Raw genomic sequence first — 15,667 nt, 5'->3', positions numbered from 1 at the left:
CTATATGGCAGCTATTTCCAAATCTTAACCGATCTGAGCCAAATTGATGGAGGACGTCGGAGGGCCTAAGACAACGCACTGTCCCAAATTTCAGCAAAATCGGATAATAAATGTAGCTTTTATGGGCCCATGACCCTAAATCGGAGGATCGGTCTATATGGCAGCTATATCCAAATCTAAACCGATCTGAGTCATATTAACGGAGGACGTTAAAGGGCCTAAGAAAACTCACTGTCCCAAGTTTCAGGAAAATCGGATAATAAATGTAGCTTTTATGGCCTAAGACCCTAAATCGGAGGATCGGTCTATATGGCAGCTATATCCAAGTCTAAACCGATCTGAGTCATATTAACGGAGGATGTTGAAGGGCCTAAGACAACTCACTGTCCCAAATTTCAAAGTCGGATAATAAATGTGGCTTTTATGGGTCAAAGACCCTAAATCGGCGGATCGCTCTGTATGACAGCTATATCCAAATCTGAACCGATCTGAGTCATATTGACGGAGGATGTTGAAGGGCCTAAGACAACTCACTGTCCCAAATTTCAAAGTCGGATAATAAATGTGGCTTTTATGGGTCTAAGACCCTAAATCGGAGGATCGGTCTATATGGCAGCTATATCTAAATCTGGACCGATCTGAGCCAAATTGAGGGAGGATGTCGAAGGGCCTAACACAACTCACTGTCCCATATTTCAGCAAAATCGGATAATAAATGTGGCTTTTATTGGCCTTAGACCCTAAATCGGCGGATCGTTCTATATGGGGGCTATATCAAGATATAGTCCGATATAGCCCATCTTCAAACTTAACCTGCTTATGGTCAAAAAAAGAATCTGTGCAAAGTTTCAGCTCAATATCTCTATTTTTGAAGACTCTAGCGTGATTTCAACAGACAGACGGACGGACACGTCTAGATCGTCTTAGATTTTTACGCTGATCAAGAATATATATACTTTATAGGGTCGGAAATGGATATTTCGATGTGTTGCAAACGGAATGACAAAATGAATATACCCTCATCCGTCGGTGGTGGGTATAATAAAGCTATTATGGGCTTCAGACCCATTATCGGGAGATAGGTCTATATGGCAGCTATATCTAAATATAAACCGCTCTAAACCATAGTTAGGTCAATTGTCGGGAAGCTTTAAACTACTCACTGTTTCAATTTTCAGCGAAATCGGATAAAAAATTAAGCATTTATGGGCTTTAGACCCTTTGTCGGAAAATCGGTCTATATAGCAGCTATATTCAAATATGGTCCGATTTGGCCCGTTCAAGAACTTAACCAGTCTACATCAAAAAGACGTATCTGTGCCAAATTTCAGCTCAATATCTCAATTTTTGAAGCCTGTAGAGTGATTAAAACAGACGGACGAACAGACACACGGACATCGTTAAATCGTCTTAGAATTTTCCGACGATCCGAAATATATATACTTTTTAGGGTCGGAAATTGATATTTCGATGTTTTGCAAACTGAATGACTAAATGAATACACCCCCTATCCTACGGTAGTGGATTTAGAAACGGATTTTAGTTTTTTATATAGCGGCATATAGACCGATCTCCTGACTTAAAGTCTTGAGGCAATAAATTGGTCATTTTTCATCCGATTTCGATGAAATTTGGCACAGTGAGTTCTGGAAGACCCTTACCCATTTCTGGAAACTCGATGTGCCAAATTCCATTGAAATCGGAAAATTCTTTCCCTTTTATGGGCTCATTACACTATATCGGGAGATCAGTCTATATGGCATCTATATCCAAATATGGTCCGATCTGGACAACATTTGACAGGAATGGGTAGGGATCTACCAGAAGACACTGTGCCAAATTACATCGAATTTGGGTAATAAATGGATCTTTTATGGCCTCAATGCCAAATATGGGGAGATCGGGCGGTTGGTCTAAGGGCACCTATATCCAAATATAGTCCGATCTGAATCATACCTTACTGTTCCAAATTTCATCGAAATCGGATGAAAAATGACCAATTTATTGCCTCAAGACTTTAAGTCTGGAGATCGGTCTATATAGTGGCTATATATAACTTAAATCCGATTTAATGAGAACGGAAGATCGGGTTTATATACAAAATAAATTTTTGCAAATTTTGCCTATTAACATTCCACTAAGGAACAGGGGCAAACTTCTCACATATCAATGAGTGCAGTCCGATTCAAATTTAAGCTCAATGATAAGGGGCCTCCTTTTTTTAGCCGAGTCCGAACGGCGAGCCGCAGTGCGACACCTCTTTGGAGAGAAGTTTTACATGGCATAGTACCTCACAAATGTCGCCAGCATTAGGAGGGGAAAACCACCGGTGAAAATTTTTTCTTTTCTGATGGTCTCGCCAGGATTCGAACCTTTTATACAAAGAATACTATATACAAAGAATACTAAATAATAAAAAATTATTTGAAAAATATTTTTATGTCCAAGATATCGGCAAAATTATAGATACCCAAAAAAGGTATTTATTGGATTTCGACTTCTACAAGCACTACAAGCTAAATTTTAGCCAAATTGCACAAAAATTACGGCTTCCACGAGCTCAATATGTCAAATCGGGAGATTGGTTTATATGGGAGCTATACCAGGTCATAAACTGATTTCAACCATACTTTGAATCAGTGATGGAAGTCGCTCAAGAAGTCAAGTCGAAGGACCACCCTATATGGCAGCTATATCCATATCCAAACTGATATGATTCATTTTTAATCCCTAACGACCTACACCAATGAGAAGCGTATGTGCAAAATTTCCAGCAACCAGCTTTACATGTTTGACCGCAATAGTGATTTCGACATGGTAACATCGACCCAGAATTTCGGGCTTAGGAAGTGATTTATGCAAATTTCCTGATTGGATAATTGCAAAAAGCGACAGGCTGTGTCCCCACCTAAACGCTGGTGGCTGTTAACCGCGATAACCGGGCAATGAAACAGAAAATGCTCCAACGTCCCTAGCCGCACCTATTCTGCATAAGTGAGCTTGTAGTCCTATGGGTACCGTTATGATACCAAAAGCTATACTGTTCAGTAATAGACCGTCTTCTCACGATCCGGATCTCCCCATAGGATTTTTTTCGCCCTACCAACTGTTTCGTGGCTCCAGAGTGTAACATGCACGTTCGTGGCTCACGCCCTTAATTCGGACGGCGTCGACCCGAAAGCATGCGGGTTAAACAAGTTTATTGACGGCGGTCCTCTGGAACGACTCTCAAACAATGCTGCTTGTGTCATTCTCAAAGAAGGTGTAAATCTCCTTCTTACACCCTAAGACTGTTCGTGACCTCACAGTCCTGATTGTTATTGCCCTGGTGGCCAAATTAGTGGCCGTTAATACCACACCACCTCACGCATTTAATGATCGACCTATCTCCGCCTATAGGCCCGTATAATAGTTAGCCAGACGGAAAGATATCTCAGTAAGTTTGTTCTCAATGCAGACCCCAAGCCCACTGAGGATATAGTGCTTTGACTCATCCAGGTTGCATGAACATGAACTCGGGGAAAAAAACGTTTGAAGAAAAAAGTGCTAATTTGTTGGTAACTATACCCCCCACCATAGGATGGGTGTATACTAATTTCGTCATTCCATTTGTAACACCTCGAAAAATTCGTCTAAGACCCCATATAGTCATGACATTTTAAGGTGTATCTAGCCATGTCCGTCCGACTGTTTGTAGAAAGCACGCTTACTTTGGAAGACGTAAAGCTAGGTGCTTAAAATTTTGCACATGTACTTCTTATCAGTGTAGTGCAGTTAAGATTGTAAATGGGCCATATCGGTCCATGTTTTGATATAGCTATAGGGTGATTTTTTTGAGGTTAGGATTTTCATGCATTAGTATTTGACAGATCACGTGGGATTTCAGACATGGTGTCAAAGAGAAAGATGCTCAGTATGCTTTGACATTTCATCATGAATAGACTTACTAACGAGCAACGCTTGCAAATCATTGAATTTTATTACCAAAATCAGTGTTCGGTTCGAAATGTGTTCAAATTTTGACAAATTTTGTTCAGCGATGAGGCTCATTTCTGGTTGAATGGCTACGTAAATAAGCAAAATTGCCGCATTTGGAGTGAAGAGCAACCAGAAGCCGTTCAAGAACTGCCCATGCATCCCGAAAAATGCACTGTTTGGTGTGGTTTGTACGCTGGTGGAATCATTGGACCGTATTTTTTCAAAGATGCTGTTGGACGCAACGTTACGGTGAATGAACACATTTCGAACCGAACACTGATTTTGGTAATAAAATTCAATGATTTGCAAGCGTTGCTCGTTAGTAAGTCTATTCATGATGAAATGTCAAAGCATACTGAGCATCTTTCTCTTTGACACCATGTCTGAAATCCCACGTGATCTGTCAAATACTAATGCATGAAAATCCTAACCTCAAAAAAATCACCCTTTACCATATAAACGAGATCTTGACTTCTTTTGGACACTAGAGGGAGCAATTCTTATTTAATTGTAATTTTACACGAAGTGTTTTGCTATGACTTCCAATAACTGTGCTATGTATGGTTCAAATCGGAACGTAACTTTCTACAGCTTCTATATAAACCAATGTTTGAGCTTGACTTCTTGAGCCACTAGAGAGCGCAAATTTGATTACATTTGGCTGCAATTTTACACCAAGTGTTTTGTTATGACTTCCAACAACTGTACTAAGTGTGGTTCAAATCGGTCTATAACCTGATATAGTTGTCAAATAAACCGATTTTATTGACTGCTTGAGCCACTAGAGGGCGCAATTCTCATGTGATTTGGCTGAAATTTTGCATGAAGTGTTTTGGTTTAACCATCAACAACTGCGTTAAATATGGTCTTAATCGGTTCATAACCTTCTACAGCTGCCATATTAACCGATCTTGAATCTTGACTTCTTGAGCCACTAGAGGGCGCAAATTTGATTACATTTGGCTGCAATTTTACACCAAGTGTTTTGTTATGACTTCCAACAACTGTACTAAGTGTGGTTCAAATCGGTCTATAACCTGATATAGTTGTCAAATAAACCGATTTTATTGACTGCTTGAGCCACTAGAGGGCGCAATTCTCATGTGATTTGGCTGAAATTTTGCATGAAGAGTTTTGTTATGACTTTCAACAACTGTGCTAAGTATGGTTCAAATCGCTACATAACCTGCTACAGCTGCCATATAAACCGATCTTGGATCTTGACTTCTTGAGCCACTAGAGGGCGCAAATTTGATTACATTTGGGCACAATTCTCATCCAGTTTGGCTTAAATTTAGCATGAGGTGTTTCGTTATGACTTCCAACAACTGTGCTAAGAATGATTTAAATCGGTAAATAAGCTGATGTAGCTGTCATATGAACCAATCTTTGATCTTGACTTCTTGAATTACTAGAGGGCACAGTTCTTATCCGATTTTGCTTAAATTTTGGACGAGGCGTTTTGTTATGACTTTCAACAACTGAGCTTAGCATGATTTAAATTAAACCTGATAAAGCCGCTATATAAACTGACTAGCTGACCCGGCCCGCTCCGCTGCGCCTTCGTTTTCCTTGGAATATTTATTTTCGGAAATTAAAGATCTTTTAGTAAAATACCATGCTACGAAAATAGTACATCGCTTGACTAACAGTTTAACAATATAAGTGCCTTTATCTGAATCCCATATGATCTTTATTGGTCTACGAATTTAAGTTTGGGTATAAGGTGTACTTCATTCTTAAAATACTTTATTTCAGCCCGATATTCTCATGATATCTGATTTAGGGGTGTTTTCGGGGGTAAGGTGGTCTCCCAGACACTTGGCCCTGAAAAAATATCACCATCGTGCTCTTCTCTCAACTACCATTTATTTAAACCCCATATTGCCATTGGCTTAAGAGGAGTTTACAGGATGAGGCGTCCCCCAAACACATGGCCCCAAAATAGGTTATCAAATTCGTTTTCTAATCTCAAATATCTTTCATTAGAGCCACATATTGGCATGGTCGAAAAATTTTTCCCTTTGGGGGTGTTTTGGGAAAGGGGTGATGCCCTACATACATGGTCCTAAATTTAGATATCAAATTCGTATTGTACTCCCAAATACCTTTATTTGAGCCCCATATTGCGATGGTCACTAAAAAATTGCCGTTTTTGGGGTATTTTGGAAAAGGGGTAGACCCCCATAAAATTGGTCCCGAAAATGGGTATCAATTGTTTCTCTACCCCCCAAAACCTTTCATTAAAGCTCCACATTGACATGGTCGGTAAATATGTCCGATTTAGGGGTGTTTTGGGAAAGGGGTGGACTCCCAGAAACGTGGTCCCTCATTTGGATATCAGATTCGTATTCTACTCGCAAATACCTTTCATTTGAGTCCCATATTGCCATGGTCGGTAAATATGTCCGATTTAGGGGTGTCTTGGGGCTTGGGGTGGTCCCCCTAGCACTTGGTCGGACAATTGGATATCAGATACGTTTTCTTATCCCAAATACCTTTCATTTGAGTCCCATATTGTCGTGATTGGTGTAAATATATGTTTGGTAGGTTTCAGGGTACCCAGGTACCCCATCTGAAATTTGGATACAAATTTTTTAGGATACTGTATGAGAGCACACAAAATTTCGCTTGAATCGCACCACCCATCTCCGAGATCTGGCGTTTCTGAAAATTAGGGTAAGGGGGAGGGTACGCTTCCCTTTCAGATATAAAAATATGTAGTATCCTATTTTCACCACGGGGTCATTATGCACCATCTGTGAAAATTTTAAGAAAATCGGTTCAGCCGTTTCTGAGTCTATAAGGAACACACAAACAAACAAACCTACATACAAACACAAATTTATTTTTATACCCACCACCGAAGGATGGGGGTATATTCATTTTGTCATTCCGTTTTGTCATTCGGCGTAAAAATCTAAGACGATCTAGACATGTCCGTCCGTCTGTCCGTCTTTCTGTTGAAATCACGCTACAGTCTTTAAAAATAGAGATATTAAGCTGAAATTTTGCATAGATTCTTTTTTTGTCCATAAGCAGGTTAAGTTCGAAGATGGGCTTTATCGGACTATATCTTGATATAGCCCCATATAGACCGATCCGCCGATTTAGGGTCTTAGGCCCATAAAAGCCACATTTATTATCCGATTTTGTTGAAATTTGGGGCAGTGAGTTGTGTAAGGCCCATCGACATCCTTCGTTAATTTGGCTCACATCGGTCCAGATTTGAATATAGCTGCCATATAGATCGATCCTCCGATTTATGGTGTAAGGCCCATAAAAGCCACATTCATTATCCGATTTTGCTGAAATTTGGGACAGTAAGTTGTGTTAGGCCCTTTAACATTTTTATTCAATTTGTTCCAGATCGGTTCAGATTTAGATATAGCTGCCATATAGACCGATTTCTTGATTTATGCTTGATTTGGGCCCATTAAATGCTCTTTCATCGTCCGATGTCGCCGAAATTCGGAACAGTGAGTTAAGTTAAGCCCCTTGACATACTTCTGTAATATCGCACAGATCGGTCCAGATTTGGATATAGCTGCCATATAGACCGATATCTAGGTTTTAGGTTTTGGGGCCATAAAAGACGCATTTATTGTCCGATGTCGTTGAAATTCGAGACAGTGAGTTTGGTTAGGCTCTTCGACGTCCTTCTTCAATTTTGCCCAGATCGGTCCAAATTTGAATATAGCTGCCATATAGACCGATCTCACGATTTAAGGTTAAGGGCCCATAAAAGAGGCATTTATTGTCCGATTTCGCCAAAATTTGGGACAGTGCTTTGTATTAGGCTCTTCGACATGTTTATGCAACTTGGCCCAAATCGGTCCAGATTTGGATATAGCTGCCATGTAGACCGATATCTCGATTTTAAGTCTTGGCCCCATAAAAGGCGCATTTATAATCCGATTTCACTGAAATTTGACACAGTGACTTATGAGGTATATGCGTATAAGGTATGAAATTTTCACTGAATTTTGAAGAAAGGTCATTTACATATATAGCCGAGGTGGTGGGTATCCAAAGTTCGGCCCGGCCGAACTTAACGCCTCTTTACTTTTTATATATAAGATATGGGATCTTGACTTATTGAGCCACTAGAGGGCGCAATTCACATCCGATTTGGCTGAAATTTGAGTGAGTTGTTTCGTAATGACTTTCAACTAACCTGATACAGCTGCCATATAATCTTGGATTTTGTCATTTTCAGCCACTATATGGCGCAATTCTTATCCGATTTGACTGGCATTTTGCATGGAGTGTTTTGTTATGAGTTCCAATAACTATGCTTAGTATGGCTCAAATCAGTTATAAAGCTGTCAAATAAACCGATCTGGGACCTTGACTTCTTAAGCCTCCAGAGGGCGTAATTCTTATCCGATTTCTTTGAAATTAAGTGCAATGGCTTGTCCCATGACCTTCAACATACGTGTTCAATATGATCTGTATCGATCTATAGCCTGATACAACTCCCATATAAATCGATCTCCTGATTATACATCTAGAGCCCTATAGATGGCGCAATTCTTATCCGAATGGACTGAAATACTACACAATGACTTCTAATATGGTCTTCAACATTCAATTCATGTATGGTCCGAATCGGACTATAACTTGATATAGCTCCAATAGCATAACAATCGATCTCTTGATTATACTTCTAGAGCCCCATAGATGGCGCAATTCTTATCCGGATGGACTGAAATACTACACAATAACTTCTAATATGGTCTTCAACATTCAATTCATTTATGGTCCGAATCGGACTATAACTTGATATAGCTCCTATAGCATGACAATTGTAATCCATCCATTCTTTGTTTGTCTAAAAAGAGATGCCGCGCAAAGAACTGGACAAATACAATCTATGGTGATTCGGCGCGGCCGAACGCTCTAGAATGTTTCAAAGTATTTAGTTTCTTCAAGTTTTCCGGATGAAGGGCTACTAATCCAACGCCCCCAACCATTCCTTTTATCGTTCTACCAATCAGAAACGTTCCTAGGTTTCCAACATCCCCAAGTCAACCTCCATAACCTATTGGGTTGCCCAAAAAGTAATTGCGGATTTTTCATATAGTCGGCGTTGACAAATTTTTTCACAGCTTATGACTCTGTAATTGCATTCTTTCTTCTGTCAGTTATCAGCTGTTACTTTTAGCTTACTTTAGAAAAAAAGTGTAAAAAAAGTATATTTGATTAAAGTTCATTCTAAGTTTTATTAAAAATTCATTTACTTTCTTTTAAAAAAATCCGCAATAACTTTTTGGGCAACTCAATGTTTTGTAACAAAATAACAAACCTTAAAACACAATAAGAGGACTATTTAAATGCCTGCCATCATCAGGTAAATAATCTGCAGGTCTACCAAAGCAGTATGCTGGTATGATTGGCCAATTCTCTGTTGTAAATATCAATCGGCTGGACATTCAACAAACTCCTAAGGAACTTTGATGCAGTAGTACTCACAGCATCGGCTTTGAAAGTCATAAAAGAACATCAAAATGAAAAATTGTTCTCCCCAAGAGATGAAAGAAGTCAAAACGAGAAATCATTTCATATGGGAGCAACAGCTAATTATGGATTAATTTGGTCCATTTATGCACCTAACAGGACCACTTAAACTGGATATACTTGTGCAATATTTCTATAAGCTATCATTATTTACTTGCAAACTAGATTCGGAATACAAATAAGTGCATGGACAGACTGATGAACATTCCTAAAACGACATAGAACTTCAAAACTCTCCACAATATTTACATGTCTATTAGATATACAGTTCTCAATATTTCAAAGTATAAATGACTAGCAAAGTATATTCCAATCCTTTTTGGCTATAAAAAATTTATTTGAGAAAAGCTCAACAATAATTTATAACGAAACGCCAGCTAGTGTTTTATGAAAAATATACATTTCATGTGAATCCCAAAAAATGTTTAACCTTCTTGGGAAATTTTTGCCCTACGCCAAATAATTGTAAAAAATAAAACCATAAAAATGCACCACTTCTTGTGTGATTTCCCTTGCAGATGGTGAATCCCTAGGCAAGCGCTCTTCAACTGATAAGAAGATTTCATTTCAGTATAAAAACAACAGAAACCAGAATGAAAAGCATCAGTTACATTCCAAATACTAAAATTAAATATTCTTCTCCAAAGAAACTAAAAGCCAACGAAATGAAGTGTGTTCTTATCTTGTCAGCCTTTGTTGCAATTGTGGGTATGGCTGCAGTCACCACAGCTCATCCCCAAAGAGTTTATGTTCAAAAGCTGCCTTACTATCCACCACCAACTCAAGCACCAAGACCCATTCGAGTAAGACGTTCCCCAGACGATGCTCCCTTGAGGTAAGTTATCGGCAATACTAAGAGAAATAATTTTTTCTAATTTCAAAATTTTCTTTTATAGTAAGGGCGTTTCCATTGCTACCAATTCCGCCTCTGGCAATCTGTACTCAGGACCCTCTAATAGAGTCGATGCTAAGGTAACACAGAGTCAAACACACTTTCCCTCTGGCCGAATTGCTGAAGGCTCCAGTGGCTCCATTGCTTGGTCCAATTCCCATGGAGTGGGAGCCTCACTCAGCCGTGACATTAACAAGGGTGTCAGTGACACCTTCAGTAAATCGGTGAATCTTAACCTACTCAACACTGACAGAAATCGTTTGGATGCCATCTATTCTCAGTCAAATATTAGACAGAACAATGGTTTTGGTTTTAATAAAAACAGTGGCTCCTTGGATTGGTCCAATGCCGGTGGTCATGGTGCCAATGTTGGTCTTTCGCGCTTCGAAGGCATCGGAAAACAGGGTTCCATTGGTGCCCACACAAATCTCTTTAAATCGGATAATGGCAATACACGTCTCGATGCTTATGGTGGAGGCTCCAAATGGTTGAGTGGACCATTTGAAAATCGACGTGAATTTAATTTTGGATTGACGGGAAGTCATTCATTCCGTGGTTAGTTTGGATTTTTTTGTTTTGCAAAATATGTTCCTAATTATTTATGTATATGAGTGATTTTTTTTGGATTATAAAATAGAAGCTTTTAAAAATGAAAATAAACTTATTTGGCTTTCATTGTTGAAGAATAGTCTGCATCTAAATCATAGGAAATTTAAACGGCCCTATAGCTGAACTGTTAGTTTCCACTTTGAATGTTATCATACTCAAAAGGATTATTTTAGACCATAACACAATCTTAGCCGAGGAGCAGAGGTTAGTAGATTAGGTTGAAAGGCACGCTACAAGCAACCTCAATTACTAGCCACTTCACTCGAAGACCTTAGTTCTATTGGGTTGCCCAAAAAGTAATTGCGGATTTTTCATATAGTCGGCGTTGACAAATTTTTTCACAGCTTGTGACTCTGTAATTGCATTCTTTCTTCTGTCAGTTATCAGCTGTTACTTTTAGCTTGCTTTAGAAAAAAAGTGTAAAAAAAGTATATTTGATTAAAGTTCATTCTAAGTTTTATTAAAAATGCATTCACTTTCTTTTAAAAAATCCGCAATTACTTTTTGGGCAACCCTATATTATATTCGCCCTAGAAGAAAGAAGAAGAGAAGAAGATGGAGAACAAAATAGATAATCTTACACCACAGAACGATAAAAGACCTCAATATGGATTGAAAAAAGAAATTGAAAGTTTTTTTTTATCATGCTCACTGTCGAGAGTATGATCCAGTCAGCCAATTCAGCCCTCTCCAGAACTCAAGAAAAACAAGAGAGCTAAAACCCTGTAGGAAATCCCAGCTCGGAGAGAGGTGTTCACTAGAGCTGGCAAAATATCGATGCACTTTCGCACTATCGATGCTATCGATATTTAATTTTGTGTCTGAGTATCGATTTATATTTTTTCTATCGATACTATTAACAAAATTCGTTTTTTTTTTGCAAAATTCAACACAAATAAGCGATCCGACACTGAGTGCTGCGCCTATAGAGGGCGCAATTTTCATCCGATTGAAGGAAAAATTTTTACTGTGATTTTTCTTTTGACTGTCAACTGACGCATTAAATTGTGTTTTATTTTCTCCTAAATCGATCTCCTGATTTTAACTTTTCGTGTTCAAAGAAGTTCGCCTCTTCTGGAGTTATTTGAAAACCTGACGTTGCACAGTGGTAGAAAATCGAAAAAAAAAACTATGCCACGTTAGAACAGGTAGAGATATCTCCTTGAAATTTGAAATGGTTAGAGCTGAGGAGTTAGCGAGATCTAATGCACGGGAGATTACCACGGTATATCGAAATATATGTGAAAAGTCCGACTGAGGTGTACCATATCTCTACTATTTTTGGGAATATACGAGATCAGATTTAGATATAGCTCCCATATAAACCGATCTCTAGATTTGACTTCTTGAGCACCTGGAAGCCGAAATTCCTGTTCCATTATGACTTCCTACAATTACGTAATAAGTACTGTCTGAATCGGTCCATAATCTGATATAGCTCCCACACAAACCGATCTTACGATTTGACTTCTTTAGCCCCTACAAGCAGCAATTTTTGTCCGATTGGGCTGAAATTTTGCATGTGGTATTCTGTTATGATTTCCAACAACTGTGCCAATAACGGTTCAAAACGGTCTATAAACTGGTATAGCTCCCATATATTACAATTACAATTACAGAGTCACAAGCCGTTGAAAAAATTTGTCAACGCCGACTATATGAAAAATCCGCAATTACTTTTTGGGCAACCCAATAAACCGATCGCCCGATTTGACTTCTTGTCCGATTTGGCTACAATTGTGCAATAAATGTTTTATTGTAATTTCCAACAACTGCGCCCAGTAAGGTTTAAATTGGTCTATAACCTTATATAGCTTCCATATAAACCGATCTCTCGATTTGATGACTTGAGCCCTTTTTTGAAATTTTTGTCAGATTTGGCTGAAATTTTGCACGTGGTGTTTTGTTAGGCACAATAGTCCAGAGCTTTATGCCACACCAGACAACCAATCGAGTTGCGATAGGAGTAGAGCATGTTCAGTCCATCCCATCTAGCATATGGGCTGGAGCTACCAAGCCAAGTACTTGGGTATGATTCTTGACCAGAAGCTAAGTTGGTGACGAAACATAGAAGAAGGGGTCAAAAGGGGACTGAACACGCTCTACTCCGGTCGCAACTCGATAGGAATGAGTTGGGACCTACGGCCTCTAGGTCAATTATCACGTATGGTTGTCTAGTGTGGCGCAAAGCTCTGAACTATTGTGTCTTTGCTTAAAAACAACCAGCAACTCGCAATAGGAATGAGTTGGGACCTACGGCCAGGGACAGTTCACTGGATGTTTGCGGCAGTCTCTAGGTCAATTATCACATATGGTTGTCTAGTGTGGCACAAAGCTCTGAATTACTGTGTCTTTGCTTAAAAACAACCAGCACTCTTCTCCTGGTGAAAAGAACCGGTTTAGTCTTTCTGGGAATTATGTCCAGCACTTTGGCCCTCACCAATCCGGATTGCTTCCTCAAAGCTCCCTTCAAGACGTTCATAATTGTGTAGAGAGAAACCGCTACCCACCATGAGGACAAATTCGTCCGCGTGGGCAATAACCTTCACTCCCTTCCTCTCGAAAGATCTCAGAAACCCATTGATCATCAAAAGCCACAATAGAGGAGATAAAACTCATCCTTGAGGAGTTCCTCTGGTCCTCTGCCCTCTGCCAGTTATGCGTTGGTAATCTGGACTTTCAGCATCGAATATACCCAATTCACCAAAAGGGGGGACCTTGATGTCAACCAGAGTGCCATGTATGGCCTTCCACTTCACTTTATGAAAAACCCCTTCTATGGCCAAGTAGGCCGCCAAAGTGAAGTCGCTCATACCCAAATTTCTCTCCAAGTTGCCAACCACATCATAAAGGGCACTATCAACCGTACGAGCCTTAGTGTATGCATGCTGATAGCCGCATATGAGTGGAGGGTCGAGACGGTCTCTGATACATATGCAAATAAGTCTCTTCAAATTCTTCAAAGTGAAGAATGAGAGACTTATTGGCCTGTAGTCCTTGTACATAACCCAGCAAAATGCAGCTCGTAAAAATTATCTCAAGCAGTCGTATGACAATCGGACCTTCTCTCTGCACAACAGCTGGTAAAATATCATCCGGTCCCGTTGACTTGTAGGTTTCAAACGTATTCACCGCCCAGACAATCTTCCCCTCCGTTATCATGTTCTCGACCATGGACATTGACTCTGCACTATGTTGCGTAAGAGGGACACCGATACCATCCGGGTTATATAACCCACCGGCCACGTACGAGCACCCAGGGAAATGCGTAGCAGTAGAACGAGTGTCCCAAACCAGATTCCCTCCAGGTTACGTTATCTCTTAGAAGAGGTTAGTGAATCTACCTTTAAAACCAAACGCCTGTGTTTGGATCATATCTGAAACATCAACAAATGGTGATTATGCCCTTACAAATACTTTCAACATTGGCGAGGTCTTCCCCAATTCAAATTTAGAAATAGAAACTATACATGGCCATAATTAATATAGGGTTTTCCAAAAAGAGTTGTTATTTTGAATCACCTGGAATGGTCTTGTAAGCGTGGCCGTAATGTCCATTTGGTCGATGTTCGTTTCATACCCACCACCGAAGGATGGGGGTATATTCATTTTGTCATTCCGTTTGCAACACATCGAAATATCCATTTCCGACCCTATAAAGTGGACATGTCCGTCCGTCTGTCTGTTGAAATCTCGCTCGTCTTTCAAAACGGAGATATTGAACTGAAACTTTGCACAGATTCTTTGTTTGTCCATAAGCAGGTTAAGTTCGAAGACGCGATGTATCGGACTATATCTTGATATAGCCCCCATATAGACCGATCCGCCGATTTTGAGTCTTAGGCCCATAAAAGCCACATTTATCATCCGATTTTGAAATTTGGGACAGTGAATTGTGTTTGGCCCTTCGATATCCTTCTTCAATTTGGCCCAGACGGTTCAGATTTGGATATAGCTGTCATATAGACCGATCCGCCGATTTAGAGTTTTAGGCCCATAAAAGCCACATTTTTTATCCGATTTTGCTTAAATTCTTAGGCCCTTCGACATCTTTCATCAATTTGGCCTAGATCGGTCCAGATTTGGATATATCTGCCATATAGACAGATCTGCCGATTTAGGGTCTTAGGCACATAAAAGGCGCATTTATTGTCCAATTTTGCCAAAATTTGGGACAGTGAGTTGTGTTAGGCCCTTCAACATCTTTCTTTAATCTAGCTCAGGACGGTCTAGATTTGGATATAGCTGCCATATAGACCGATCTCTCGATTTAAGGTTTTGGGCCCATAAAAGCCGCATTTTTTGTTCGATGTCGCCGAAATTCGGAACAGTGAGTAATGTTAAGTCCCTCGACATACGTCTGCAATATAACACAGATTGGTCCAGATTTAGATGTAGCTGTCATATAGACCGATCTCTCGGTTTAAGGTTTTGGGCCCATAAAGGTGCATTTATTGTCCGATTACGCCGACGTTTGGGACAATGCTTTGTGTTAGGCTCTTCGCCAATTTTCTGCAACTTGGCCCAAATCGGTCCAGATTTGGATATAGCTGCCATGTAGATCGATATCTCGATTTAAAGTCTTGGCCCCATAAAAGACGCATTTATAATCCAATTTCACTGAATTTTGGCACAGTGGCTTATGTTAGACTTTTCGACATCCGTGTC

General features: G+C 39.7%; 1 protein-coding gene across 1 annotated transcript; it reads left to right on the top strand.

Moving 5' to 3' along the window:
- The first annotated feature begins 10,080 nt into the window (after positions 1 to 10,080).
- Positions 10,081 to 11,050, top strand: LOC131995120 (sarcotoxin II-1-like). The gene is made up of 2 exons (XM_059363114.1): positions 10,081 to 10,333; positions 10,395 to 11,050. Exons 1-2 carry the CDS (start codon positions 10,092 to 10,094, stop codon positions 10,948 to 10,950), a joined length of 798 nt encoding a protein of 265 aa, XP_059219097.1. The 5' UTR covers positions 10,081 to 10,091; the 3' UTR covers positions 10,951 to 11,050.
- The last annotated feature ends 4,617 nt before the right edge of the window (positions 11,051 to 15,667 follow it).

This window comes from Stomoxys calcitrans, chromosome 2 (assembly GCF_963082655.1).
Source record: "Stomoxys calcitrans chromosome 2, idStoCalc2.1, whole genome shotgun sequence".
NCBI classification, from domain to species: domain Eukaryota; kingdom Metazoa; phylum Arthropoda; class Insecta; order Diptera; family Muscidae; genus Stomoxys; species Stomoxys calcitrans.
The sequence above is the reverse complement of the archived record's forward strand: the minus strand, read 5'-3'. Positions and strand labels throughout refer to the sequence as shown.